Source organism: Lutra lutra, chromosome 16 (genome assembly GCF_902655055.1).
Source record: "Lutra lutra chromosome 16, mLutLut1.2, whole genome shotgun sequence".
Lineage (NCBI taxonomy): Eukaryota > Metazoa > Chordata > Mammalia > Carnivora > Mustelidae > Lutra > Lutra lutra.
This window is the reverse complement of record NC_062293.1, coordinates 22552118-22580110: the sequence shown is the minus strand read 5'-3', so window position 1 is coordinate 22580110 and position 27993 is coordinate 22552118. Positions and strand designations below refer to the sequence as shown.

The 27993-nt window shown below is 40.7% G+C and overlaps 1 protein-coding gene across 2 annotated transcripts; it reads right to left on the bottom strand.

The window, feature by feature from the left end:
- Nucleotides 1–14: 14 nt before the first annotated feature.
- Nucleotides 15–27829, bottom strand: MED1 (mediator complex subunit 1). Of its 2 annotated transcripts, XM_047707272.1 has the most exons (17): nt 27596–27829; nt 24737–24843; nt 20681–20759; nt 17697–17751; nt 17463–17595; nt 16736–16764; nt 14143–14214; nt 13637–13711; nt 13083–13156; nt 11629–11718; nt 10357–10468; nt 9161–9285; nt 8786–8904; nt 7788–7989; nt 5575–5670; nt 5358–5463; nt 15–3557 (listed from the first exon to the last, which is right to left on the bottom strand). In XM_047707272.1, the coding sequence occupies exons 1-17, from the start codon at nt 27618–27620 to the stop codon at nt 305–307; spliced, it is 4752 nt and encodes a 1583-aa protein (XP_047563228.1). In that variant the 5' UTR covers nt 27621–27829; the 3' UTR covers nt 15–304. The 2 variants fall into 2 exon arrangements, with proteins under 2 accessions (XP_047563228.1, XP_047563229.1); XM_047707273.1 differs by lacking the exons at nt 17463–17595; nt 24737–24843; nt 27596–27829 and having other exon boundaries at nt 20681–20726.
- Between the last annotated feature and the right edge of the window lie 164 nt (nt 27830–27993).

The window sequence follows — 27993 nt, the reverse complement described above, 5'->3', positions numbered from 1 at the left end:
ACCCTTCCCTCTCCCTATGCCCCACCCACCCCCTCCCATTCATAAGCAAGTATTTTAACTTTTTTTTTTTTTTCCTCTTTTTTCTCTGGCAAAGGAAAAAGTGATTCTTGGTAACCAAAATCAAACCCTATGGCCTCTTTAGTAGGGTCTGGCTATGCCTTTCTAAATTTACCCAGCTCGGTGTCAAAGCCATGCCATTTAAGATTCTTGAACACAAAATCAGACCTGACTCACCCCTTATGGTGGTTTGCCTATAAACTTATTAGTTTTTCTCTGGCCATTTTTGTCTTAAAAAATAAGGTTCCTAATTGCCAATTAGGGCCACATCCATAAGATCGTCATCTTCCTCCCCAATCATAAAGTCAGGGCTGAGCCTTGAGGGCCTGTCTGTAGATAAAATTGTGTTGCTTGTCATAGACAAGGACTGGTCTGAAGAGATGGGTGATTTAGACCAACTCTCTGGCTTGATGCTATGAGATTTTTTCTTGTCCCGGTCTTTGTCCCGGTCCCGGTCCCGATCTTTGTCTTTTACTTTCTTCTTTTCTTTTTTGTGCTTCTTATGCTTTTCTGTGCTGTATTCTGGAAGAGGTCGGATACCATCATCTGAGCTGGGACTGTTCTGATAAGATTTCTCTGCTATGGAGGAGCCTGACTCACTTTCACTGTCCAGATTCTGGGGGGTATATGCTGGTGACTTACTATGGCTAGGAGAGCCACGCTCATGCTTTGGAGTGGAACCACTGATGAGTGGAGAGCCATAGTTTTTGGAAGAGGTCATCTGAGGCCTGAGCCCTTCTCCACTACTCTCCCCAGGTTTCTGCAAAGTCACTTTGGCTTTAATACTGGGAGAACCCCCATCATGCTTGCTGATGATAATTTTTGCCACACCTGTGCTCCCCACATTTTTTGATTCTGAGGTCTTCTTAGATGAATCCACTGAACCCCCCGAGGTGGAAACCTTGGATTTTTCTTTATCACTTTTCTCACGCTTACTCTGGAACTCTCCTCCTGACATGTTATGTTTGGAGGTCATTGGATGGCTAGAAGAATTTGTGCTCACCCCCATCTGGCCATCCATTGGGTCTTCACCTCCAGGGCCACTGGTGACGACCCCATGCTTCAGTTTATCTATGACAGCTGTTAAGGACGGCTTCTTATTTCTGCTGGGAGATTTCCCTTTGGAACTCCCATGTTGGTTCTGAGAGGATGACATGGAAGAACCACTTGAGGAAAAGGAAGAGGAAGATGCTGTACAAGAATTAGATGATGGGGGAGTTTTCTGAGACAATGAGCCTGAGGATCCTAACCCTGAAGATGACTTCATGCCAGTGCTTGAACTGGTTCCAGACATATGAGAACCACCAGAACCTGAACTGATGGGGGACTTGGCTTTAGAGGATGGGGGAGTCCCAGGAACAGGCTTCATTGGAGAGGCAAGCTTCTCAGAGCCTCCAGGTGGCCTTGAATGAGAAGGGGATATGTTTGGTTTACTTAAAGAAGGATTCATAAGTGATGATGGCTTCCCTTGAGGTTTCATCTTAGTGCTGCTGGAGCCACTGCTCAGTCCATGCTTGGTAATAGGAGAGGAGCCTGGCTTCCCCCCAGACTGGGATGAATTTTTGGACTGGCTAGATCCAGAAGACCCTTGGCTAGAATATACACTGCTGCTTAACTTGGAACTTGATGAACCTTCTGATTTACTGCTTTTCATCTTGCCTGAGTTGGAAGCAGAAGATGAGGAAGAGGAGGAGGAAGAATGGCTATGGTGGCTTTTACTGCCTGAGGAAGACACAGAACCACTACTGGTATACTGACTGTGGGAGGAAGGCTTGCCCACCATCACGGTGCCTTTAGGAATCTGAATAGTGATTTTGGGAATAGGTGGTGTGGCAACACCTGGGGGAGTCTGTGACCTTCCTGAACTGCCTGGAGATTTGGATCCGCCTGTACTGGTAGGTGGAGTGAAAGGTCGGTTAGAAGAACTGTGAGACGGAGACTTTCCTTCAGTGTCTGCCTTCTTCCGCTTTGGAGGTTTATCTTTGCTTTTGCCATCATTAGAAGGGGTCCGACTGCGCTTCCCTGGTTTGCTATCTAATCCTGGCCCTGACAGACTACTATTACTGGTGCCGTTGCCTTCCTTTACTCGCTTTTGAGTCTTTTCTTTCCCTAAGTCCCCAGTAGTCAATAAAGGACTCTGGCTACCACTGTGATGCTCCATAAGATCCGCAGGACCCAAAGCCTTACCAGCCACTGATATAATACTGAAATCAACTGTGTCAGCTTGGCTGTTGCCTTTAAACTTAGTCTCCCCATTATCACCTCCAAGCATTGGCACCCCCAAAGTATTTAGTGCCTGAGATGCAAATCCTTTGAAATCATCGTTATCTCCACTTTGGCTGCTTTCATCAAAATATTCTTCTCCAAAACCACCTTGGCTCTGGCTGTTCAACAAATCAGGATTAAAATCTACTCCATCAGGAAAAAAATGATTGGTAGGAGAGTCACTACTAGGGCTTCCAGCAGCATCTGCAATTAGGTCAGCTGGATCTGTGTACGGATTTTCATTATTATTGGTTTGAAAGACATCAGGGTCAAAGAGGGCACTCTGAGAATGCCCAGAGCTTGAAGAATCTCGAACAGGGGTACCAATGGGTGGGCAATCGTCACTAGTGCTGGGAAGCTTAGAGGCTTCTTCTGCAATGTCTGAAAGGATATCAGTTACATCTGGGCCAATGCTGTCTGAACTGGATAGTCGGACCATCCTTTGAATACTGGGCTGGGGGTGAGGTACTGGTTGTGGGTAAGTTGTTGGGGGAGTACTACACTGGCTTGGAGCTGGAGTGATGTGTGGCGTATCCAGCGTATCTGCTGTCATGTTGACATCAAAGATAGGGTTCTGTGAGTCAACATCCATTGAAAATAGCTCCCTCTGAAAGTCATCTTCAGTCTGGTGCTTGGGTTTGTCAGGTGGTAATCTTGATGACTTCTTCTTCTTTGTCTTGTTGCTTCCTGGGCATATTTCCATCCGGGGTGAGCCGGAAGAAGAGTTCTGCCTTTCTAAAGGGCTGCTTCCATAAAGGGTTGAGAAATCCTGGGCAGGGTTATCTTTAAGAAGGTTCATGAGCATCGGGTGGTTCTTGGTGTTGCCGGCCATCGAAGAGACAGGTGGCGGCGTGTGATGAGGAGGGGTCGGACTCGAGCCAATGGTAGACCCCCCGTTCCCTGTGATTTGCAACAAACTGGTAAGAATTGGGTTCTGAGACACCTTGCTGAAGTCCTCCCCATGGCCCACCGACTCATGCCGATCTTTGATGCTCATGCTCATATTAAACAAGGTGGTAATGGGACCCCCCGGAAAGGTGTTGGTTGGTGTAGTGGTACCACTCATTGGGTTGTTGCCTGTGGTCATGCCATACCCTGGGCTGCTAGCCGGGGGCAGGTTCTTTTTCACCATGTCTTCAACTGTCTCTGCAATGAGTGACAGTGCTGGAGTGTCGGCCTGAATGGTTTCAGCTTTCCTCCGAATAGCCCTCATCGTCACAGGGATGGACATACATCTGTAAGATAAGATAGAAAAAACAAAATTAGCAGTGTATTAGCTGCTAAAGGAAGACAATTCTTATTGGGAAAGCAGGGTTTAATTCTGCCTAAGATTCAGATATGCCCTCAGAGGTTTGCAATACGCAATTCTCAGGTAAGGCAAATAACCAGAAATAGTTCTATAAAATGCCAGAGCTGGGCACCTGGGTGGCCCAGTTAAGTGTCTGCCTTCGGCTCAGGTTATGATCCCAGGGTCCTGGGATTGAGCCTCACGTTGGGCTCCCTGCTCAGCTTCTACCTCTCCCACTCCCTCTGCTTGTGTTCCCTCTCTCACTGTGTCTCTCTCTGTCAGATAAATAAATTCTTTTTTAAAAAATAAATAAATTTTAAAAATAAGTAAATAAAATAAAATGCCAGAGCTTTGAGCAAATTCATTTTAAAAAGAATCTGTATCAGTAGGCAATCTCAAAACCTCTTTTGAAGCACTACCAAAAACCAACCAAACCACAAACATAAACAAGAGTCCAAATCAGATGTCATACTGAACTAAAAGAAGACTGATAATAATGAACTCAGTAAGACGGGGCGCCTGGGTGGCTCAGTGGGCTAAAGCCTCTGCCTTCAGCTCAGGTCATGATCCCGGGGTCCTGGGACTGAGCCCTGCATCAGGCTCTCTGCTCAGCAGGGGGCCTGCTTCCCCCTCTCTCTCTGCCTGCTGCTCTGCCTACTTGTGATCTCTCTCTCTCTCTCTGTCAAATAAATAAAAATCTTTAAAAAAAAAATGAACTCAGTAAGAAAATGCCTTCCTTTGGGGCTTCACATGTGATTAATAGGAATTGCTATTTCTCTTAATTAATGAACCACTAGGATAATCCCTTGAGCCAACAAATTCTAAACCTTAATGGCTAAGATCATCCCAAACCTATTCTGTGAAAAATGCTATTATTGGTATAAAATCTTGATTATTTTAAAGCAAAGCACTTTCTATCTTACAGATAAATTTAATAATGTATTTTCTAAAACATTCTGCTCTAGAACATTTTAGCAACCTTTCTTAAAAGACCAAATAGTAATATTTTAGGCTTTTGAATATCACATGGTTTCTGTCCCACTATTCTGCCATCTTAGTTCAAAAGGCACCATGGGGAGGAAATAAAAAAAGGCACCATGTACAATATATAGGGATGCATGGGTGGCTTGGTCAGTTGACCTGATTTCACTTCAGGTCATGATCTCAGAATCCTGAGATAAAGCCCCAAATCAGACTCTCCATGCAGCAGGGAGTCTTCTTGGGATTCTCTCTCTCCCTCTGCCCCTCCCCACCCCGCACACTCTCTCACTCTAAAAAAAAAAAATCTTAAAAAAAAAAAAATAGGCACAGATAATATATAAATGAACAGATGGGGCTATGGTCCAATAAAATTTATTTACAAAACAGACCACAAGTACCTACTCTAGAAAAATCCAAAATTACATATTAATGTTTCTGGGAAGCTGACTGGCTTACGTATCTTCCCACATGCCAACATTTGACATACTACATATGTTAAAAATTGTTGCAAAGTTGGGGGGGAGGACCCTACATCTTATTTCAGCTGTCTCCTCCTAAAACAACCTTAACACTGGACCTAAAGTTACCTACCTTATTTCCTATTACTCTGATAATCAAAAAACCAAAGCTCACATTGCTTTTGAATCTCAAAGCAGAGAAAGGTGAATTCAAAGCGGTGACTAAATTCTTTCTTCCTAAATTCCCATTCACTCTGATACTCAAAACAGCATTTTGGGACTCTGATGGAAAAGGGCCAGTGTGCTACCTTTGAACAACTTTGGCAATGAAGTCATCTGTGCAGATGAGTGCATCTGACAGCCCCTTGTACAGTTTACAGTTCACATGTGTTGAGTCCTGCACATCCATTACCACTGAAAGATAAAATATATAGGATTGAGAGAAATTCAGTTTTTTACTTCAAAAAGAAGATAAACAGACCAAACCACTGCCCTAAGAATAGTGCTAACCCCCTCACAACTCACCACACACAAGGGAGTCATTCACAGGGTGCTGAAAAGATATGCTGAAACGGGACTCTGAGAGAGGACATACTTCAAATTGGAGGAGGCCAGGAGAATCTAAAAGGCAAAGTAAAGGATCATAAAATAATCAACCAGATAAAAAACTAGACACTAGTAAATAATAATCCCTAAGTATACAGAACGAAATTCTGTCTCCTTAGAAACTAAATCCCAGGGATACCTGGGTGGCCCAGTCATAAGTGTCTAACTTCGGCTCAGGTCATGATCCCAGGGTCCTAGGATCAAGCCCTGCATCGGGCTCTCTGCTCAGAGGGGAGCCTGCTTCCCCCTCTCTCTGCCTGCTTCTCTGCCTTCTTGTGATCCCTGTCAAATAAATAAATAAAATCTTTTTTAAAAAATTTTATTTATTCATTTGACAGAGAGAGAGATCACAAGCTGGCTTCTCCCTCTCCCTGCTGTTCCCCGTGCTTGTGCTCTCTCTGTCAAATAAATAAATAAAATCTTTAAAAAAATAAAATCATATCAATGGGGTGCCTGGGTGGCTCAGCTGGTTAAGCAGCCAACTCTTGATTTTGGCTCTGGTCATGATCTCAGCGCTCTGAAGGGAGTCTCCTTGAAGGTTCTCTCCCCCTCTCCCTCTGCCCTTTCCCCTGCTTGCGGTCTCTCTAAAATAAAAAAAAATCCATAAAGTAAGTAAATAAATAAAATGACATCCTTATGCCAAATACACTTATAATACCTAACTATCATCATAGGTCGTTAAGCCAAACATACTGGCAGCCCAGAGAAAAGGATCACATACTTTCTTGGGAAAAAGCACACATCTTGCAGGACTAACTTCATAACTATCTTACAAAAACTATTTCCAGATGCCCTCAAACTACTTGGAGAATTCTCCCAGGATTCAAATACATGAAATAGGTCATAAGCACACCTGCACACACTCAGTGTCATTACTCTCTCTAATATTTCTCATTTCTAAAGCAGTCTTTTTTTTTTTTTTAAGATTTTATTATTTATTTGAAAAAGTGAGCAAGAGAGAGAGAACACAGCAGAGAAGGGCAAAGGGAGACAGAAAAGCAGATACCCTGCTGAACAGGGAGCCCAACATGGGGCTTGATCCTGGGACTCCAAGATCATGACCTGAGCTAAAGGCAGACACTTAACTGACTGAGCCATCCAGGCAACCCTCTAAAACAATTTTTATTCCCAAAAAAGAGATCTCCTGATTTGCCTTCTTTGTTTCTTTTTTGCTTGCCATTCACACTAATACAGCTCTCTCACTGAAGTGCTTTATAACTAAGGTAAAAAATTAACTACAGGGGCGCCTGGGTGGCTCAGTGGGTTAAGCTTCTGCCTTTGGCCCAGGTCATGATCTCAGGGTCCAGGGATCGAGCCCCACATCGGGCTCTCTGCTCGGCGGGGAACCTGCTTCCCCCTCTCTCTCTGCCTGCTGCTCTGCCTACTTGTGATCTCTCTCTCTCTGTCAAATAAATAAATAAAATCTTTAAAAAAAAAATTAACTACAGTTCATTAGAGCAGCTAAAAGTTTCATCAGGGATTCTAACAGCAGACTGTCTGAAAAATATCAGCATTCCAGAATCTTAGGAGAAAAAGAAAAGGGCATGGGTCTTACCCCTTTTTAAGCTATATGCTTAAGTTCCCCAAAGAACGGGGACAGGAAACACTCAGGCAGGACTAAAAGCTGGCAAGCACTGTCATAACCACCTAAAATTTAAATCTCAAGAAATTGTCTCTGGGCCACCTGGCAAAGCATGCAACTCTTGATCTCGGGGTTATGAATTAGAGATTCCTTAAGAAAGAGAGAAAGAGAAAGAGAGAGAGAGAGAGAAAAAGAAATCCTCTCTTCCCAAAGCATCCCAAGTTCTACCTTCTATACCTATTGTAAGATTCAGGCCTGTAGGTACCTAATTATATTACTGTATGCAGAAAAAGAGTTAAGTCCACTATAAAAAAAAAAACAAAAAACAGTGGTTTCCAAATGCCAATTTATGGATTAGTTCCATCCTAATTATATGTGGAGCTTAAACTAGATTCCCAACTCCTCCCACTGAGGTTCTAATTCAGTTCACTTGCAAATGGAAACCAGTTATAAAAGCTCCACAGGAGATATGATAAGCCACCAAATTAGAGAACCATGAGAACAAACAGTTTCCATTTGCCAGTAGGTATATCAAAAGGAAAGGCAATACCTTCTTTCAGAATAGTTCTTTTGACACAACTTCCTATTAGGGTGTTATAGGCCACTTGATGTCTGATCAGATTTAGGATAAGAGGAACTCGACCAGGGTGCTGAAAGGTGATTTTGCTAACTAGGGTTCCCTGTAGACTTCTGCCATCTGGAAGAGGAGCATCCTTGTTGAGGAAATAGCAGTGCTGCTGACCTGGAAGAGCCTGGACAAAAAGAACAAAGGAAATGAGCACTATTTACTCACCCATCGTGCTCCAACCACAAAATATCCTGGGAAAAACCCCTACTCCTCAAAAATCAGCAGCAGTTTCTCAGTGATTAGTAAAACTCCCCAGTGAATTCTTTGGTCAGCTAACATTGTAAAGGCCAATTACTCACTTGGCCGAAAAGACCTCTTTTCTATAAATGTTCTATCAGTGGTTTCCTAACCTAACAAAATTATAAACTATATAAAAATCTATATAAAAGAGCCCCTAAACCATAAGTGCAAAATCCCTATTTTTAATAAAATACCTTGTATAATATATTTGTAACACAATCAGAATTTGGGAACTACTACTTTAGACTATCCTCAAACATTCAAATAAATTCAAGTCCAGATGAGGTTTTGGAACCCTCCTTATTTTATTCATTCTAGCACTTCCTTCTCTGTATGTACCTGAAAGATGTTTTCAGATTAAAGCTCATGACACTTGAAAGAATTATACATTAAGAATTCTTAACAGCTACTTACAAACTTATAAAAGTTCAGGATACTATTAAGAGACTTTCATTTGAAATGTTGGCCATGAAATGTACACAGTTACTTCCTGACTTTGGAAGCTCATGTTCTTTTTCTTCAGTATGTTTCAGAAATTTCTGTAATTTCCTGCCTGAATGAGGAACTAGGATATGATCCATTAGTCCAAAAGAACGTTTCTGACCTCAGTAATCCTATAAAGGAAGATTCTGATCATAGGTTCAAATATAACCTACAACAATCTATGGATCCTTACTTACAGCATAAAATCGCATGTTGTGATTCAAAGGTATGGGGTCCGGGTCCTTTGACAGCTCAAATTGAGTGATTAGTTCATAGAGGGGTACATAAGTTGGTTGAGTTTCAAACAATGGAATTCCTGGAAAAATAAGGATCAACATAATGATCACAATAACATCAAAATGTTGACAGCTCAGTTTTCCCTTCATGACTTCTATTTCATTCATCCATTTATTGAAAAAGTACTTACTGAGCATTTACTAGTACAAAGCACCATGACATTTATACCCATCAGTACTTCTTTGAGGCCAAGACTGAAAATCTAAGATCATCTGAATTTGAAATTTGTTTTTCCAATTTTTAACAAGAATTAGTTCTTGATGCTTAAAACTCACCTGTGCAGTTCTGAAGCTTCTGAACAAATGCTCTAGATACTGGGATTGGCTGGGGAAATTTCAAGAAGAAACAGGCAGGAAGATCAACACTGTTGGCACTGGTGATAGAGGAGAAGGAGGGGGTCCTTCAAAAAAAAAAGGAGGGGGTTGGTTGGATTTTGACTTCATATAAAAATGAAAAATCTAAACACCCATTCTTAGACATGCCCATATCATTTAACAAAAGCCTGTCAAAGGTTCACTCTTTTGGGGCACCTGACTGGCTCAGTCGCTAGAGCATGGGACTCTTGGTTCTTGAGGTCATGAGTATGAGCCCCACACTAGGTGTAGAGATTACTTAAAAAAATTTTTAAAAAAGGTTTAAAAAAGGTCACTTTTGGGGCACTTGAATGGCTCAATCAGTTAAGCATCCATCTGACTTTTTTTTTTTCAAGATTTTATTTATTTATTTGACAGAGAGAGAGGGATCACAAGTAGGAAGAGAGGCAGGCAGAGAGACAGAGGGGGAAGCAAGGCTCCCTGCTGAGCAGAGAGCCCAATACCGGGCTGAAGCCGCTCAGGGCTGAAACCTGAGCTGAAGACAGAGGCTTAACTCACTGAGCCACCCAAGTGCCCCTCTACCTGACTCTTGATTTCAGCTCAAATCATGATCTCAGGGTCATGGGATCAAGCTCCAAAATGAGCCCAGCATCGGACTCTGTGCTCAGTGCGGAGTCTACTTGTCCTTCTCCCTCTGCTCCTCTTCTTTGCTAGTGTGCACACATGCACACATGTGCTCTCAAATAAATAAATGATAAATAAATTAAAAAGTTCACTCTTTCAACTTTCTTCCCCCAGTTGCAAAACATCTTATTAACCCTAAAGTATTTAATCAAGCATCTATCTTGAGTCTCTAGTTAGTACTCCAATCAACAGAAGTCCCATGATCAACATAAGAAAAAAAAGCAGTCATTAAACTGGTGGAATTAGAAGTAGTACAGTTCTTCTCTATCTCTCTCAGGATAGACAATGTGTTCTATAAACAGACTTCACAGAGGAACATTCAAATAGATGATGAAAAGAGAAATTAAATGGATAAAATAAAAAGTCAATCTCTAGAAAGTCAAGTGAGAAAAGAGGCAAGTCAAAGTAATACTTGTTTCATACTGGGCTTGAAGTTGAAAAAATGAACTTTGCTAGGATTATACTTAACTTACCATTTGTTGTCAACTGGATGTGACCCCATAATTAATGGTGCAATTGGGAGTTTATACATAGCAGACGTTCCCTCGATTGTCACTGATGCGTTCATGCCCAATGATCGAGGAACTGAGAATAGGAAAGAAAAAGAGTAACACAAATTACAAGGATCTTAACATTTAAAAGCAAAAATCAGGCTAACTTCTGCTAATTTGTCAGCCCTAATTTGCCAGATAATACCTCTACAACCAATGTTTCTGCCAGTAAATAAAACAAAATATAGGAAACAATGCAGTCCAAAGAAAAAAAAAATTTAAAGGCTCATTATCAACACTTAATTTTTTTGTCCAATTCCAGAATGCATTTAAGTAGAATTATGATTATAGGATAGTCAATGACTTAAGTTACAACAAAGGGACCAAATGAAGTATTAAGCTGTTTCTCACTGTTTCAGTGTATTAAAATGCAAATGGGGGTGCCTGGGTGGTTCAGTTGATAAAGCATCTGACTCTTGATCTCATCTAAGGTCTTAACCTCAGGGTTGTGAGTTCAAGCCCCACAATGGGCTTCCCCTTTGTTCTAATAAGAAATAAAATTTCTTTTATTACTGTTTTTTATTATTATTTTATTATTTTTATTATTTTATTATTATTTTATTGTTTTATTATTATTAAAAATTTTAAAATTTTTAAAATGCAAATAAAGGGGCACCTGGGTGGCTCAGTGGGTTAAAGCCTCTGCCTTTGGCCCAGGTCATGTCCCAAGGTCCTGGGATCGAGCCCCGCATCCAGCTCCCTGCTCTGTAGGGAGCCTGCTTCCCCCTCTCTCTCTCTGCCTGCCTCTCTGGCTACTTGTGATCTCTGTCTCTCAAATAAATAAAATCTCAAAAAATAATAATAAAAAATAAAAAATGCAAATAGAAAATAATATTCATTATTGTATTCTTTAGTGAGTTGGCTAATCTCTTCACCTTTTAAGTAATGATTAAAGGGGATTATTTCAAGTCAAATGGTTTACACCTTTTCATTCATTCATTCATTTGTTCAAAAGCACCTGTTAAACTTTTATTATTATATGTATGTACACATACATGTATATATACTTAAGAGTGTGTGTGTATGTGAATCAGATGCAAAATCTGATAGGAACAGCAAACTTTGGTAGGATGGCAAACTTATTACGAAGTAGCAAATCAGGAAATACACAGCCAGGCTCAGGCATTTAAATTATTTTAAATATTTTTAAAACACTGAACAAAACCTTCAGTTGCTTTTCAGTTAAAGTCTTACCATTATTCTCATGCAAAATGATGGGAGATGTAGTCTTATCATCCAGCAGGTCAGAAGGAGAGGCATAGTACTTCAAATTCATTAAATGACCTACACAAAATAAAACATCACTATTTTTATTAGGTAAATTGCAAACAAAAATGTTCCCATTTTTACAAAACTGTATATGAGAAAGTAATTTCATATGCTCCAAAACAACTTATGAAATACGATGGAAGCCTAAATATTGAATCTAGTAGCAATAATTTACTTCAGAGTTTAAAAGTGTAACGGGGGTAGAGGGCACCTGGGTTGGTTCAGTTGGTTAAGTGATTGCCTTTGGCTTAGGTCATGATCCTGGCATCCCGGGATTGAGTCCGGGCTCCCAGCTCAGTGGGAGTCTGCTTCTCCCTTGACCCTCTCCTCTCTCATGCTCTCTCTCACTCACTCTCTCTTGAATAAATAAAATATTTAAAAATATATATATAATAATAATAATAAAAATGTAACTGGGGGAAGGCAGGTATTAACACCTTAGAAACCATTTAAAAATACACAAATGACTGGTAATTTTCTCCCTCTGCTTATAACTCAAGGTATAAATGTAATGACCCCTTAACTAAAATAAAACATTTTTACATTTTTCAGGGTGCCTCGATGGCTCAGTGGGTTAAGTGATCGACTCTTGATTTCCGCTCAGGTCATGATCTTGGCTCCGTGCTCAGCAGGAAGTCTGCTAGAGATTCTCTCTACCTTTCCCTCTGCCCTTTCCCCCACATATGCACTTGCACACTCTTTCTGTGTCTCTCTCAAATAAATGAATAAATCTTTAAAAATAAATTAATAAATAGGGGAGCCTGGATGGCTCAGTCGGTTAAGTGTCTTGTCTTCAGCTGAGGTCATGATCTTGGGGTCCTGGGATGGAGTTCCACATCGGGCTCCTTGCTCAGCAGGGAACCTGCTTCTCCTTCCCCCTGCCTGTGTACACACTCTCTCTCGCTCTCTCTGACAAATATATAAAGTATTTTTTTTTTAAGATTTTATTCATTTATTTGACAAGACAGAGAACACAAGTAGGCAGAGAGGCAGGCAGAGAGAGAGGGGGTAGCAGGCTCCCTCCTAAGCAGAGAGCCCGATGCGGTACTCCATCCCAGGACCCTGAGATCATGACCAGAGATGAAAGCAAAGTCTTAATCCAATGAGCCACCCAGATGCCCCTAAGTAAAGTCTTTAAAAAATAAAATGAAATTGGGACGCCTGGGTGCCTCAGTTGGTTAAACATCTGCCTTTGGCTCTGGTCACGATTCCAGGACCCTAGGACTAAGTTCCCCCGTTGGGCTTCCTGCTCAGCGGGCAGTCTGCTTCCCCCGCTGCCTGCTGCTCTCCCTACTTGTACTCTCTCTCTCTGACAAATAAATAAATAAAATCTTTTATAAATAAATATTTTTCAAAGTAAGCAAAGTAGGATCACGTACCCCCACTTCTTGGAGTAAGATAGCCAACACTTCCATGAAGAATCTTATCCAAGGGACCAGCATTAGTTGCCTTCCTGTGAGACAAATGATCTATGTTTGCTTGTATTAAAGCCCTAAAGGTATTAGTGCACAATGCCCTAATAAGAAGCTGTTAAAAGTCTTAGAATACTATCTTAATAAGTTGTTCTATAACTAGACATATAACAATTATATTTCACTTTCAAGGTAAAGGGATTATTTACAAGTATAAACCAGTTTGTAATATGGTGAACAAAAATTACAACTAGACTATTATTTATCAGATGTGAGGCCGGGTTTGACAAGTCTTCAAATAAAACTGATAGAGTATCAACCAACAACTCAGACATACTAATAAAATGAAATGCAATCATTTGGGAAGTAAAAGGAGATGGGCAAGATATACGATATAGATAAAATACATAATATCATGCAGCTATAAGGTAATATAGTACCCTAGCAACCCCCTAGCTGAAGAGCTTTGAGAACAAAGTATCCAGAGGGTCATATGGAATTGACACTTGAGCCCGTCTTACCAATACATAACTGCCATTTTAGATAGGTCCTGTTCTAAGGATTGGAGAGCCAGGTACATTTTAGTCTTCAGTTTGCTAGAACGTAGATGAAGAGAACAAGAGTCAAACAGTTGAAAAATATATACTTACACATACATACAAACAAACGTTAACATAGCCTAGAGGGCAAATCTGTTTGAAAGAGCCAGGCTAGTTAACAGAATCCCAGGTAGGTTAAAAATAAAAATGAGGAGCCAGTTCCACAACTAATTACTTTTCAGCTTAAAAATCAATATTGTTGAAGATATCTCAAGGATTTGGTCTCTTTTAGCATTATACCCATTAATACAGAAATTATTTACTTCAAATACCTTCGAAAGATATAAAGTTGGAAGCTATAGGTTGTCAGTATGAAAAGAAATCACAAATAAGATAGGGCAGAAGACTTGGTAAATTTCCAAGCACAAAATGGTTTTACATCTATACTGATTTTTCCAACAAAAGCAAAAAAATTTAAAAATACTTACTTGTCCCCTGGAAGGTTATAAAGATTAACAAGACCCTTAAGGTGCTTAGAAAATTCATCAAAATTTTTTTCCCTATAAGGAGTTCGGGGGAGAGGGAAGAGAATAAAACATACAATTACTACTCAATCTTAATGCAAAACGCCAAAAATCATGGCTACCTAAAACTAATTTTAATAATTTGGTTTACTCTTTTCTCCCCAAAGTTTTCTAGAATCAATCAAAAGTAACAAAAGAAAATGAAATTATTTCCTTTCTCTATCCCATTTATTTAGAGAAGGTACTCGTAAGCACTATAAAAGACAGTCAAAAAGACCTAATAATGCATATACTCCAATAATTCAATCCTAACCAATGAGACTTGGTGGAAATAAATCACTTTCTTTTCCCCTTATATGTAACTAAGATGACTAGATGTCATGAGGAAAACAAATTTTTGATTGGAGAGGAAATGGAAATAAATAAATGGGGAAGATAGAACACTTGCATGAATGTATATGGCAACCTAAAAGCAGAGAGGAAAATGAACACCTGGAGAGAGAAGGGAGACCTAGAGTAAAGGAGATGAGTACTATGGAGGCAAACCACAAAATGTTTGTATGACTAGACCTGCTCCAGGAAAAAGAAACTACTACCTAGACCACTTGCATCCTAGAACTCAATATTCAGGCTTGGATTCTTAGTCAATTGGGTTCTGTGGGCAGGCTCAGGAACCCAACACAACTCAACAATTCTAATTCTCTGTATCTTTTTTCAAACTAAAAAAAAGGAAAAAAAAAACTCTCTTGAAAACTAAATTGCCCTAACAATGTCAGATATTTGGTCAGGCATTTACTTAGCAAAAATTGAATACTTAGTGCCCAAAATGCCATGAAGACAGTAAAAAACAAAACAAAACAAGAGCAGCAGCAAAAATACCCCCTACCTTAAAATCACTATCTGTACCAAGTGCCTAAAAATAGCATGTAAAGGCTAATATTATTTCTGAGCTTCCCACTTCAAAACATACTTACAAATTAACTTTAAAACACCACCACTTCATAAATTGGTGCAGTTTCTGACTTCAGATTAGAACCAGAAATATTGGCTTTCTGGACTATTCTGGCAACATACCTTTGCTAGACTTAACTGATTCAATGAACTCATAAAAGGGTTGTTTTTATGTTGCCAACTTTTAAAAAGTGGTTCAAATTTGGCACATTTGGCTATGAATACATTAAAATGATCACTGCAAAGGCCAAGTATAAAACTTATTTCCTCAACATTAACATCTAGGCCATCTCCATGTAGTATCTAAAAACTTTGCTGTATTTAAGACATAAAATTGATATCATGACTTTCTCAAAATCCCAGAAAGTAAATTTCTACTCGACTTAAAAGGAAAGGATAGGGGTGCCTGGGTGGCTCAGTGGGTTAAAGCCTCTGCCTTTGACTCAGGTCATGATCCCATGGTCCTGGGATTGAGCCCGGCATCAGGATCTCTGCTTGGCGGGGAGCCTGCTTCCTCCTCTCTCTCTCTCTCTCTCTCTCTCTCTGCCTACTTGTGATCTCTCTCTGTCAAATAAATAAATAAAAATCTTTAAAAGAAAAGGATAATCCAGGGGGAAATACCATCAACTACTAAGAAACTCTTGAAGTCTGGCACTTCTACTATGTGAAGTAGTAGAAGATGGGAGTTTATCACACATATACCTTAAATGGAAAACAATTTTTCTCAAAGTGAAAAAAAGTTCTTTCCGTGGTATAGATTCAATTTTCTCAAGACTTCTCTGATTCAATAATTAGGTTCTATTTATTTTTGTTGCACACAGAATTCTTGAGGCTAAATCAGTAGTTTTCAACCCAAAGTAATTGTCCTCCAGGGAACATATGAAAATATTGACAGATATTTTTGATTGTCACACGTCAGGAGATACTACTGGCAAATAGTGGGGAGAGATGAAGGACGCAGTTAAATATCCTACAATGCACAGGGTAGCCCCCTAGAGCAAAGAGTTTTCCAATCCAAACTGTCAATGCTACCAAGGCTGAGAAACCCTGGGATAGATGGAGCAGGTTAAGAAGCCAAGGTAAGGGTGGGAGGTTGGGGGCACCAGGTGGTGGGTATTGTAGAGGGCACGGATTGCATGGAGCACTGGGTGTGGTGCAAAAATAATGAATACTGTTATGCTGAAAAAAATAAAAAAATTTAAAAAAAAAAAAAAAAAAAAAAAGAAGCCAAGGTAAGAGGCGCCTGGGTGGCTCAGTGGGTTAAGCCTCTGCCTTCGGCTCAGGTCATGATCTCAGGGTCCTGGGATGAAGCCCCACATCGGGTTCTCTGCTCAGTAAGGAAGCCTGCTCCCCACCCCGTGCCTACCTCTCTGCCTACTTGTGATCTCTCTTTCTGCCAAATAAATAAATAAAAATCTTAAAAAAAAAAGAAAAAAAAGAACCCAAGGTAAGTCAATTCTGAAGGTGAACAAATACAGACTCTGAAAAATCCTGATCCAAGAAAATAAATATTTTCTTCAGGAGAGTAACTTCTGATCAGCCTCAAGACTAGCTATAAAGAAGAGCACTGTCTGTCAATATCAAAATATAAATGTCATTTGCCTACCTTAGCTGCTGTACAAGTTCTGGACAGCTCTGAAATTAAAGAAATCATGTTAAAACTTTAAACTACTTTAAGGCCTCTGAAGACATCACAAATTTTTCTCTTTCGTTAAAAGCACATTCTTTATAACAAAAACATTAAAACTACAGAAAATCCTTATATTAAGATAGCAAAAAGCATCTTCTTCCTACTTAGTAAACCACAGGGTTGGGGTGGGAAATTAAAGATCAAAATATATGATCTAGTTTATAAAGAAATCAACTTTCAACAACTATTAGAACATTAGGACCTCCTTTTAATGCCATCCTTGGAGTCCATATTCAACTGTCTGGTTATACACATTAAACATTCATCTCTATTACAGGCTTTTTCAGAGACGTTAGTTATGTGTAAGATTATCTGTCCTTGATTATTAGCTCGTTGAGGACAGGAATTTTAAGGAACTTTGTATCCCCAGCACCTATTGTTCAACTGCGGCTCATGTTTGTTGATATGAGATAAAAAGCGTTCCTCTAGTGTCTCCACTTGTCAAAGCCTTTGGATGATGTCAGAGATGGACCCATGTTATTCTAAATTCTAGAGCTATGGGTATTATAGCCCATCACACCATCGCTACAGTGGCTCATGAAAAAATTTAAACCCAAGCTATTTCAAACCCCAACAATTCATCTTAAAATTAATGTCCCTAAGTAAACCCCATAGATTCCAGTGAAATATCAACAACACATACCACAGGATTCTCCCCATGGTGAGCCACTTTTACATCACAAAGCTGTCCTGCAGGATCTAACTGCACTTCCACATAGAACATATCTGACGTGATGTAACATTCAGTGCCACTGGCACTGAGATGAGAGCCCAGTCTAGCAGGAACAAATCAAAACAAAAATTAATAGAAGACACAAATAAAGCCACCCAAAGTCAACACTAAGTTAAATACTTCTACCGAAGATAAACTACTTACCCATTCTGTCTTGCTATAGACTCTAAGCGGTCAGTCATTGCTGGTAAAGATGTTACTAGGAAAGGGTAAAAAAGGGAAATCACCAAAATGCTCCAAATAACTTAAATTTTATTCTTCAAAGACCGAAACATCCTAAGGATTATATCCATCCTTCCAAGCCATTACATTCAATAGTTCAAATGCTTCATAGTAAGACTCAGCTATGACCTAGGCAGTAAAAAGGGTAAAAAAAAAAAAAAAAAAAAAAAAAAAAATCTATTTGAGGGGTGCCTGGCTGGCTCAGTTGGTAAAGCATGTGACTCTTGATCTTGGGGTCCTGAATTTGAGCCCCATGTTGGGGGGGCTTATTTAAAAAAAGACCTCTATTTGAAAAAATTATTGGACCTTTCTACTCTCCCTTCTGCATTGCTCATTTGGGATAAGTTATCTTTAACTTCAAAAAGACACATGTATCTGTTCACGCTAGAGTAAGGAAGATTAACCAAACCAGCATTAAAACAAATATTCAAGGGATGCCTGGGTGGCTGAGTGATTAAGTATCTGCCTGCCTTGGACTCAGGTCATGATCCTGAGGTCCTGGGATCGAGTCCCGCACTGGGCTCCTTGCTCAGCAGGGAGCCTACTTCCCCCTCTGCCTGCCGCTCCTCCTGCTTGTGCTCCCTCTCTCTCTGACAAATAAATAAATAAAATCTTTTTTAAAAAGTTAAAATATTCAGGGACGCCTGGGTGGCTCAGTTGGTTGAGCAGCTGCCTTCGGCTCAGGTCGTGATCCCAGCGTCCTGGGATCGAGTCCCACATCGGGCTCCTTGCTTGGCGGGGAGCCTGCTTCTCCCTCTGCCTCTGCCTGCCATTCTGTCTGCCTGTGCTTGCTCTCTCTCCCTCTCTCTCTGACAAGTGGATAAAAAAATCTTTAAAAAAAAAAAAAAAAAGTTAAAATATTCATAGCAGCATTATTCACTATAGCCAAATGGTGGAAACAAACCAAATGTCCATTCAAGGATAAAATGAAGAAATAAAATGTATATACATAAAAATGTTATTTAGCTTTTTCAAAAAAGGAAATTCTGACACATGCCACAACGTGAATGAACACTAAAGACAGTATGCTAACTGAAAAGCCAGTCACAAAAGGACAGATACTGTTTGATTCCACTTATATCAGGTATTCAGAGTAGACAAATTCTCAAAGAAAGTAGAATGATGGTAATCAATGGCTGAGGAGAGGGAGAAAGAAATTATTGTTTAATGAGTCCAGAGTTTCAGCTTGGGAAGATGGAAAAAGTTCTGAAGATGGATAGCGGTGGTCATGGCTACACACAATGTGAATGTACTTAATGCCACTCAACTATAACTTAAAATGGTTAAAATGGTGAAGTTTATGTTATGTATATTTTACCACAATTTAAAAAAAAAGTACCAGCTTCTGCCTCTGTATACTATGGTTATTTCCACGGACTGGGAAGGGTTACCAGAGTTTTTCAACATTGAGACGCTCTGTTGAGATGGAAGAAGCAAAAGTGGGATCCTCTACATTCTGATGAACTAAACAAGGATTATTAACCATTAGAGAAGGAAATGTTAGAAGGGGTGATGAAGGTTGCAGGAACCCACTCTCAGACTCGAGATTTCAAAGGAAACCCAAGGGGGAAAAAAAACAATATTCAACTGAATCAGGTTCATTTGTGATGGATCAGAGTAAAATCGGTTTTTAATTTTTTTCCCCGAAAATACACAGAACTAATAATTTTAAGTATGAATATTCAAGCTCATGATTTAAATTTTATTTCCTTCCCTGAAAACACTGTCCATAAACAATGTAAAACTCTTTTATTAGAGTTTAAATGTCTATCTTCTTACCGTGAGTTAATTAAAAGAGAACATGTGAAGAAAAAAAAAGAACTTTTCCTTGGGACGCCTGGGTGGCTCAGTTGGTTGAGCAGCTGCCTTCGGCTCGGGTCATGATCCCAGCGTCCTGGGATCGAGTCCCGCATCGGGCTCCTTGCTCGTCGGGGAGCCTGCTTCTCCCTCTGCCTCTGCCTGCCATTCTGTCTGCCTGTGCTCGTTCTCTCTCCCTTGCTCTCTCTGACAAATAAATAAATAAAATCTTTAAAAAAAAAAAAAAAGAACTTTTCCCTGCTATCTTTTTTTTTTTTAAGATTTTATTTATTTATTTGACAGATAGAGATCACAAGTAGGCAGAGAGGCAGGCAGAGACAGAGGTGGAAGCAGGCTCTCCACTGAGCAGAGAGCCCAATGCGGGGCTCGATCCCAGGACCCTGGGATCATGACCTGAGCCGAAAGCAGAGGCTTTAACTCACTGAGCCACCCAGGCGCCCTTTTCCCTGCTATCTTAAAGTTACCCTCCATCATTAACTTCTGAATCTCTACCAGCCTCCAAGATGGATCAAAAATAAATCTTTCAGGGTGCCTGGTGGCACCTGGTGGCCTTCGGCTCGAGTCATGATCCCAGCGTCCTGGGATCTAGCCCCATATCGGGCTCTCTGCTCAGAGGGGAGCCTGCTTCCCCCGCTCTCTCTGCCTGCCTCTCTGCCTACTTGTGATCTCGGTCTGTCAAATAAATAAATAAAATCTTAAAAAAAAAATCTTTCAAAAGTTCATGTAAGGGGCGCCTGGTTGGCTCAGTTGGTTAAGCCACTGCCTTCGGCTCAGGTCGTGATCCCGGAGTCCTGGGATTGAGTGTCGCATCGGGCTCCAGCTCTGCAGGCAGTCTGCTTCTCCCTCTAACCTTCTCCCCTCTCATGCTCTCTCTCAAATAAATAAAAAGAATCTTAAAAAAAAAAAAAAAGTTCAGGTAAGAGCTAATCTCAACTCCATAGTGAAATCAAGAGTAATACCTAACATAGAAAGGAGATCTATCTCAATTTACATTTCTTCTATTAAGTATAAAACAGTCTTTTTATATTGGACATTTTAAGAGAGCATATTTCAAAAACATATTTCAAAGCATATTTCATATTACAAACCTTTGAGAGCTTTCTGCAAAGTCTCCAAACAGCTGACCAAATGTTGGTGCCCTCCAGAACTCATCACAACCCTCTTCTCCTGTTAAGAAAACACTTGAGGTAGAAATTAACGAAGTCCACAGTGTTTCAGGTAAATGTACTTCTCCTAGTAGTAATGTTTCAGGATAATATATAGACCAAATGCTATAGTCTATATACTCTATATACTCAAGATAATCTATAGACCCCTTTTACTCTATCCATTCACCCACAAAGAGAAGTTCATCAACATGGATACTTCCATATCCATATACAAGGTAGAAAAAGGTATGCCCAGATCTTATTTTAGATTAGGAAGAATCAAAAATTAGGGAGAACAGGGACGCCTGGGTGGCTCAGTTGGTTAAGCGGCTGCCTTCGGCTCAGGTCATGATCTCAGCGTCCTGGGATCGAGTCCCGCATCGGGCTCCTTGCTCCACAGGGAGCCTGCTTTTCCCTCTGCCACTCTGTCTGCCTGTGTTCACTCTCTCTCTCTGACAAATAAATAAATAAAATCTTCAAAAATTAGGAAGAATCAAATATAATAAATGAGATCAGCCTCCTGCAAAAGTAACTACATCCTAAGTTTAGTCAGTTAAATGACGTGGCTCAGGATATTTGGAAATTCCTGAATCTAATAAGGTGATTTGCATGTAATCTAAAAAAACCAAACCTCAGTAAAATTGAACTGACTCTAAGAAACAGAATGTGTAGTCTAGAAAAAGGGATTCCCGAAGAGCAAAAGATTTGACAGTTTTTCTAACCCTATCCAAGGAAGTTTCTCTCTGCACAACATTCCAGTCCCTAAAAATGTGAGAAAAGTTTCATGATACAACAATAGTTTTTCAGGCTTTTCTATGCCCTAAATCCATCTCTTTGTTCTCATTCCATCGTCACAAAACAAACATCTGATGAATTAGTAACAGGGCTTCCCTTGTACCTTGAATAGATAAGGGGTTGCTCTGGACAGTGAATACCAATATTTTCTAAGTGGAAAGATAAACCCTCTGTGGTAAACTAATAAATGGACAATCTGATTTCCATTTTAGTCTACTGACATTTTGTTACTAGGACAATTGTTGAAAACTTCCAAAGTCTCAATACACCAATAAAATTAGGTATCTGAGGGGCGCCTGGGCAGCTCAGTGGGGTAAAGCCTCTGCCTGCAGCTCAGGTCATGATCCCAAGGTCCTGGGATCGAGCCCCACATCGGGTTCTCTCCTCAGCGGGGAGCCTGCTTCCCTTCCTCTCTCTCTCTGCCTGCCTCTCTGCCTACTTGTGATCTCTGTCAAATGAATAAATAAAATCTTAAAAAAAAAAATTAGGTGGGACGCCTGGGTGGCTCAGTGGGTTAAAGCCTCTACCTTCGGCTCAGGTCATGATCCCAGGGTCTCTCTGCTTGGCAGGGAGCCTGCTTCCTCCCTCTCTCTCTCTCCGCCTGCCTCTCTGCCTACTTGTGATCTCTGTCTGTCAAATAAATAAAATCTTTAAAAAGAAAAGTATTAAAAAAAAATTAGGTATCTGAATATGCAAAGCGAGAAGTAGACAGCGGAAGCTATGGTAACCAAACCAAACACTGGTTCCCCATGAGAGGATTTTAGTAACCACCTGGAATTCCTCTATCTCATGATGTCTCTCTAATGACAATATCATATACAGACCGTATTTCAAAGTAGAATATGGCTAGCTGGTAGTATAAAAATGACAACCTCTGAACCCCCAGACTGGAAAAACCGCCATTCTTTTATCTAAGGCATTAAACAAAATAATACAAACAAAAAGCCACATTCTATGTACATAATCCTCAGCCAGAAGATATATATACATTTCTCAAATTTACAGTTACAGAAATCCTTTATATTTTTTTAAGGATTTTTATTTATTCGACAGAGAGCGAGCGAGAGCATGCACACAGCACAAGCAGGGGGAGCAGCAAGCAGAGGGAGAGGGAGCCTGACATGTGGCTCAATCCTGGGATCATGACCTGAGCCGAAGGCAGATGCTCACCCCATAGAGCTACCCAGGCACTCCTACAGAACTCTTTTAGCAATATAAACTATAATATCCATTATTTCACTTGATTCTTACAACAAAACTATGTGGAAAAGTAAACGGTATTGTGTGCCTCTACTTTTCAGATGAGGAAACTCAGAGAGTCAATAATTTGTTCAAAGTCACATAGGTAGTAAGTACCTCAAATATAGGCCTTTTGACAGCAAATTTAGTTCTTTTGCTAGGGCTATACTGATATGATCATTTTAACCACTAATAAATCTACTAAACTGAACTTACTCTGGATCCAAAGTAAGATTTGGTAGGGAGGAGGGGGCACTTTCATTGAAGTATGAAATATATATATATAAAAAGTATATGAATTTTAAGTGAAGAGATCCATGAATATCACAAAGTGAACACATCCATACAACCATCGCCCAGGTCAAATCATAGAAGTAAAGTCTTCCAGGGCACCTGGATGGCTCAGTGGATTGAGCCTCTACCTTCAGCTCAGGTCATGATCTCAGGGTCCTGGGATTGAGCCCCTCATCAGGCTCTCTGCTCAGTGGGGAGCCTGCTTCCCCCGCCTCCCGCCCTGCCTACCTCTCTGCCTACTTGTAATCTCTTTATCTCTGTCTGTCAAATAAATAAATAAAATCTTTAAAAAAAAAAAAAAAAGTAAAGTTTTCCTCATCATTTGACTACCACTGAACTCATATGGATGAACTTTTAATAGCCAGTCCCTACACCGTCTTCCACTTAACTTTCACGTAAGGGCTCCCCATAATGGTAAATGACTCAAGAAGTAGTACTATAGAGGAAAAGTTAGAGTGAAAAGGTGAAGCTAATTAAGAACCAACTGCAAACTCTAGGGGTCCCTGGGTGGTGCAGTCAGTTAAGCATCCAACTCTTGCTTTTAGGTTAGATCATGATCTCAGTGAGATAGAGCCCAGCACAAAGCCTGCTTAAGACTATCTTTCCCTGGGCACCTGGGTGGCTTAGTGGGTTAAGCTTCTACCTTCAGCTCAGGTCATGATCTCGGGGTCCTGGGATCAAGCCCCGCATCAGGCTCCCTGCTCAGCGGGGAGCCTGCTTCCCCCGCCCCCCCCCCGCCCACTGCCTACTTGTGATCTGTCAAATAAATAAATAAAATCTTAAAAAAAAAAAACCCTCTCTTTCCCTATCCCTTTCCCCCTCCACTCTCCCCGTGCTCACAAGCTCTCTAAACTAAATAAATCTTTTTTTTTTTTTTTTTTTTTTTTAATCCACTGCAAGGCACCTGGGTGGCTCAGTTGGTTAAGCTCTGGCTTAGGTCATGATCCCAGGGTCCTGGGATCCAGAACCACATCAGGCTCCCTGCTCAGCAGAGAGCCTGCTTCTCTCTCTCCCTCTGCTGCTCCCCCTGCTTATGCAGCTCCCCTCCACCAAATAAATAAAATCTTAAAAAAAAAAAAATCAATTGCAAACTCTATTAGTAGTACAGATACAATGAAATTACCATCTCATTAGAATCAAGTGGCTGAGGGTGCCTGAATGGCTCAGTCAGTTAAGCATCTGATTCTTGATTTCAGCTCAGGTCATGATCTCAGGGTCATAAAATCGAGCCCCACAGGGGCACCTGGGTGGCTCAGTGGGTCAAGCCTCTGCCTTCGGCTCAGGTCATGATCTCAGGGTCCTGGGATCAAGCCCCACATTGGGCTCTCTGCTCAGCAGGGAGCCTGCTTCCCTCTTTCTCTCTGCCTGCCTCTCTGCCTACTTGTGATCTCTCTCTCAAATAAATGAATAAAGTCTTAAAAAAATTGAGCCCCACATCAGGCTCCATACTGGGCACAGAGCATGCCTGAGATTCTCTCTTTCCCTCTCTCTGAAACTCCGACCCTCGCACCGCCCTCCCCTCTCATGCTCTCACACTCACTCTTAAACAAATAGACAAAAAACTGAGGACATACTATAATAACTAATCTGGAAAAAATCTACACAAGGAGCTTAGCTTATTAAATAATTATCTAAGCATGACACTTTATCCACCAGCATAATCCTCACCATGACTTGACGCACAAGCTTAATGGTTTCACTCCAAGGTCTATTTTGGTTAAATTTTGCATGGAGCCGTTCCAAGAGAGAACTCATCTTACTCAGCTTCTCCGACTCTACGATATAAATCAGAAAACAGCATTAGAAATTCTTCTTTCAAGACACTCCACAATTTTACTTGCAAAAAACCCCCACATACTTCATCCTGGTAACAAACTCAGTGAAAATATTTTTTAATACCATTTACTTCAAAATATACAAATACTTTAGTTTTAATAAGAAGACACAGAAATTGGGGTCTAATCAAATGAACACCACAGAATATAAATGATTTCTATTCAGTCTTTTAATGAAAACCAAAAAAAGAACCACCTCTAATTATGTTTCAGGATTAAGACTACGTTTAGTGACAAAATCATTACATGATAATGCATGAAATCCCTTGCATGATATATGTAGAGCATACATGGCCTTACTATAGTTAGTTGGTTTTCAATGTGAAATACAGACTTTCTTAATTTTTTAACATAATTCTAAGAGATTCGTGTATAAGTATTATCAAGAAAACAGGCTGTAGGGGCGCCTGGGTGGCTCAGTCATTAAGCGTCTGCCTTCTGTTCAGGTCATGATCCCAGGGTCCTGGGATGGAGCCCCACATTAGGCTCCCTGCTCAGCGGTAAGCTGCTTCTCCCTCTCCCATGCCCCCTGGTTGTATTCCCTCTCTTGCTGTCTGTCAAATAAATAAATAAAATCTAAGAAAGAAAATGAGACAGACAGAGAGAAAGGAAGAGAGAGAGAAAGAAAGAGAACAGGCTATATTTGCTATTTTAATTTTACCAGTTTGAAATCAAACTAGAACTATATGGATACGGAATATGTCAATGACTAAAAGATGAGCTTCCAGCAGAGGTTAGAGAAAGGTAGAAAAGTCCTCAGTTTCCTGGACTGAACAACTCTTGTGCTTTCCAGCCCTCCTAATTTTTATTACTGAATTATAATTTTCATTACTGAAATTTAGTTGATTTTTTATTTTTGAATTTGTATTACTTTATTGAATTAGTTTTAATTAAAATTTTTACTTTTGAAATACAGTTGATGCTTCCTCTAACTCTTATACTTCTTAGTATAAACAAGAACCTGTTCTAGAGACCACTGGCAATACAAAAACACACAATACCCCTGAGATGGTATCTGTGAGGAGGTGTGCATAAGTTAAAGTGGAAATAACCATCACAGAAAGCAAAAATGAGATACGGTGTTAAAAACAGACACATTACAACTGAAACGCAAAAAAGGAAAAGTTCAGCATCAGTCCTGGGGATGTTACAGAAAAGGTGACTGGTGATGTTGGCATTGAAAGATGAATAGAGGGGCGCCTGGGTGGCTCAGTGGGTTAAAGCCTCTGCTTTCGGCTCAGGTCATGGTCCCAGGGTCCTGGGATAGAGCCCCACATCGGGCTCTCTGCTCAGCAGAGAGCCTGCTTCCCTCTCTCTCTGCCTGCCTCTCTGCCTACTTGTGATCTCTGTCAAACAAATAAAATCTTTAAAAAAAAAGAAAGAAAGATGAATAGAATATCAGCAATCACAGTCAAAGCAGTGACATTTTCTAAATCAAGATTCAAATTCCTTCCTCCAATGTCCTCATCTTCTGGAAAACCAGTTTGGAGGCTGTTTCAGCCAGCTTACAGTTCTGGACACATTGTTGACAATTCCACTTTCTTTTTTTTTTTTTTTTTTTTTTTTTTTAATTTTTTTTTTTTAAATTTTATTTATTTGTCAGAGAGAGAGAGGGAGAGAGAGCAAGCACAGGCAGACAGAATGGCAGGCAGAGGCAGAGGGAGAAGCAGGCTCCCTGATGAGCAAGGAGCCTGATGTGGGACTCGATTCCAGGACGCTGGGATCATGACCTGAGCCGAAGGCAGCTGCTTAACCAACTGAGCCACCCAGGCGTCCCAGACAATTCCACTTTCAAGACTCACTCATTCAAGCATTATTTTATATGCTGGGGATACAGTAATCGGCAAATTAGACAAAATTTCTGCCTCATTCAGTTTCCATTTTACACTCACCAATCCCGCGCACCCAAGGAGTAAACCTTTCTTTTTCCTCTCCTTTAAAATACACTCCCCACCCCCCTTTTCCTCAAAAAGCCTGATGATAATTACTTTACACGAATGCTCTACCACTTTTTGTGCCAGGGGACTACACAATGATGAGTAAGGCAAGCTCCCTGATCTAACTAACAAAGCTGAAAGTGGAGAAGACCGATGGGTAAACATTAATACAGTGATCCTTATTAACAGATCTATATCCAAAATGCTAAGGAAGCATTTAAGAGTGTAGAACTTTAGAGAATCTAAGTAAGGTTCCACAGAAAAGTTGTTTTTTCAGCAGTTATGAGTTAGTCCAGCCATTGAAAGGATGAAAAGCAACGCATTTTACAAATATACAGTGTGATACAAAATCTGAAAATTGTGACATGCTATGAAACTAGTGGGGTTTTAAAATCATGAGGTCCTAATCATTTCACTCATACCAAAACATCCTCCAATACTTGACACCCGCGAGGTGTAAGCAAGTTTTAGATTCACTCGCCTGTCTTCCATCAACTTTAGGCTAAAAATGTCCTGAGGCCCAACTGATTGTCCCTAGCTAAGCAGGAAACCTTCACAGAACTTGAGAGCCCCCATCACACCAAAGTCAGAGCCCTCGATCACCAAAGAAGGCACAGTCAGAAGCTATCCCGCCTCCTGGACTCCACGACCTCGGGAGCGTTTCCCTCGCGGAAGCATCTGCCCCCCAGCTCCTCTCACAGATTGGCTCCCCCAAGCTGTGTCCCGCCCCCTGCTTTCCCCCTCAAGTCACTCACCCTCGGTTTCCCCCTGAGCCTTCATCCTGACGGTGGGGAGGTACTGAGTCCTACACAAGAGGATAAGCCCTTCCCCACCACTAACGAGAGAACCAAGTTGGTTCGGGTTCCCGGGACGCAGGGCACAAGCCGTCCCCACTCTTCCCGGGAAGGCTCAGTCTGAAGTCCCCGGCGGCAAGAAGAGAAGGGTGCTCCCGGCCGCCGCCATCTTCCCAACGGAACTTCCCAAATATCGCGAGATTAACCGTGATCCTGCGAGAGATAGGAAAAAGGCTGGGCACCAAAATATCGCGAAAAATAGTGAATGCGGTGCTTCTCGCGAGATTTCTCCAATCAACGCCTTTCCTTAGCTCTCGGTTGTTTCAAGACTTAGCGCAGCTCGGTATGGTACTTGATGT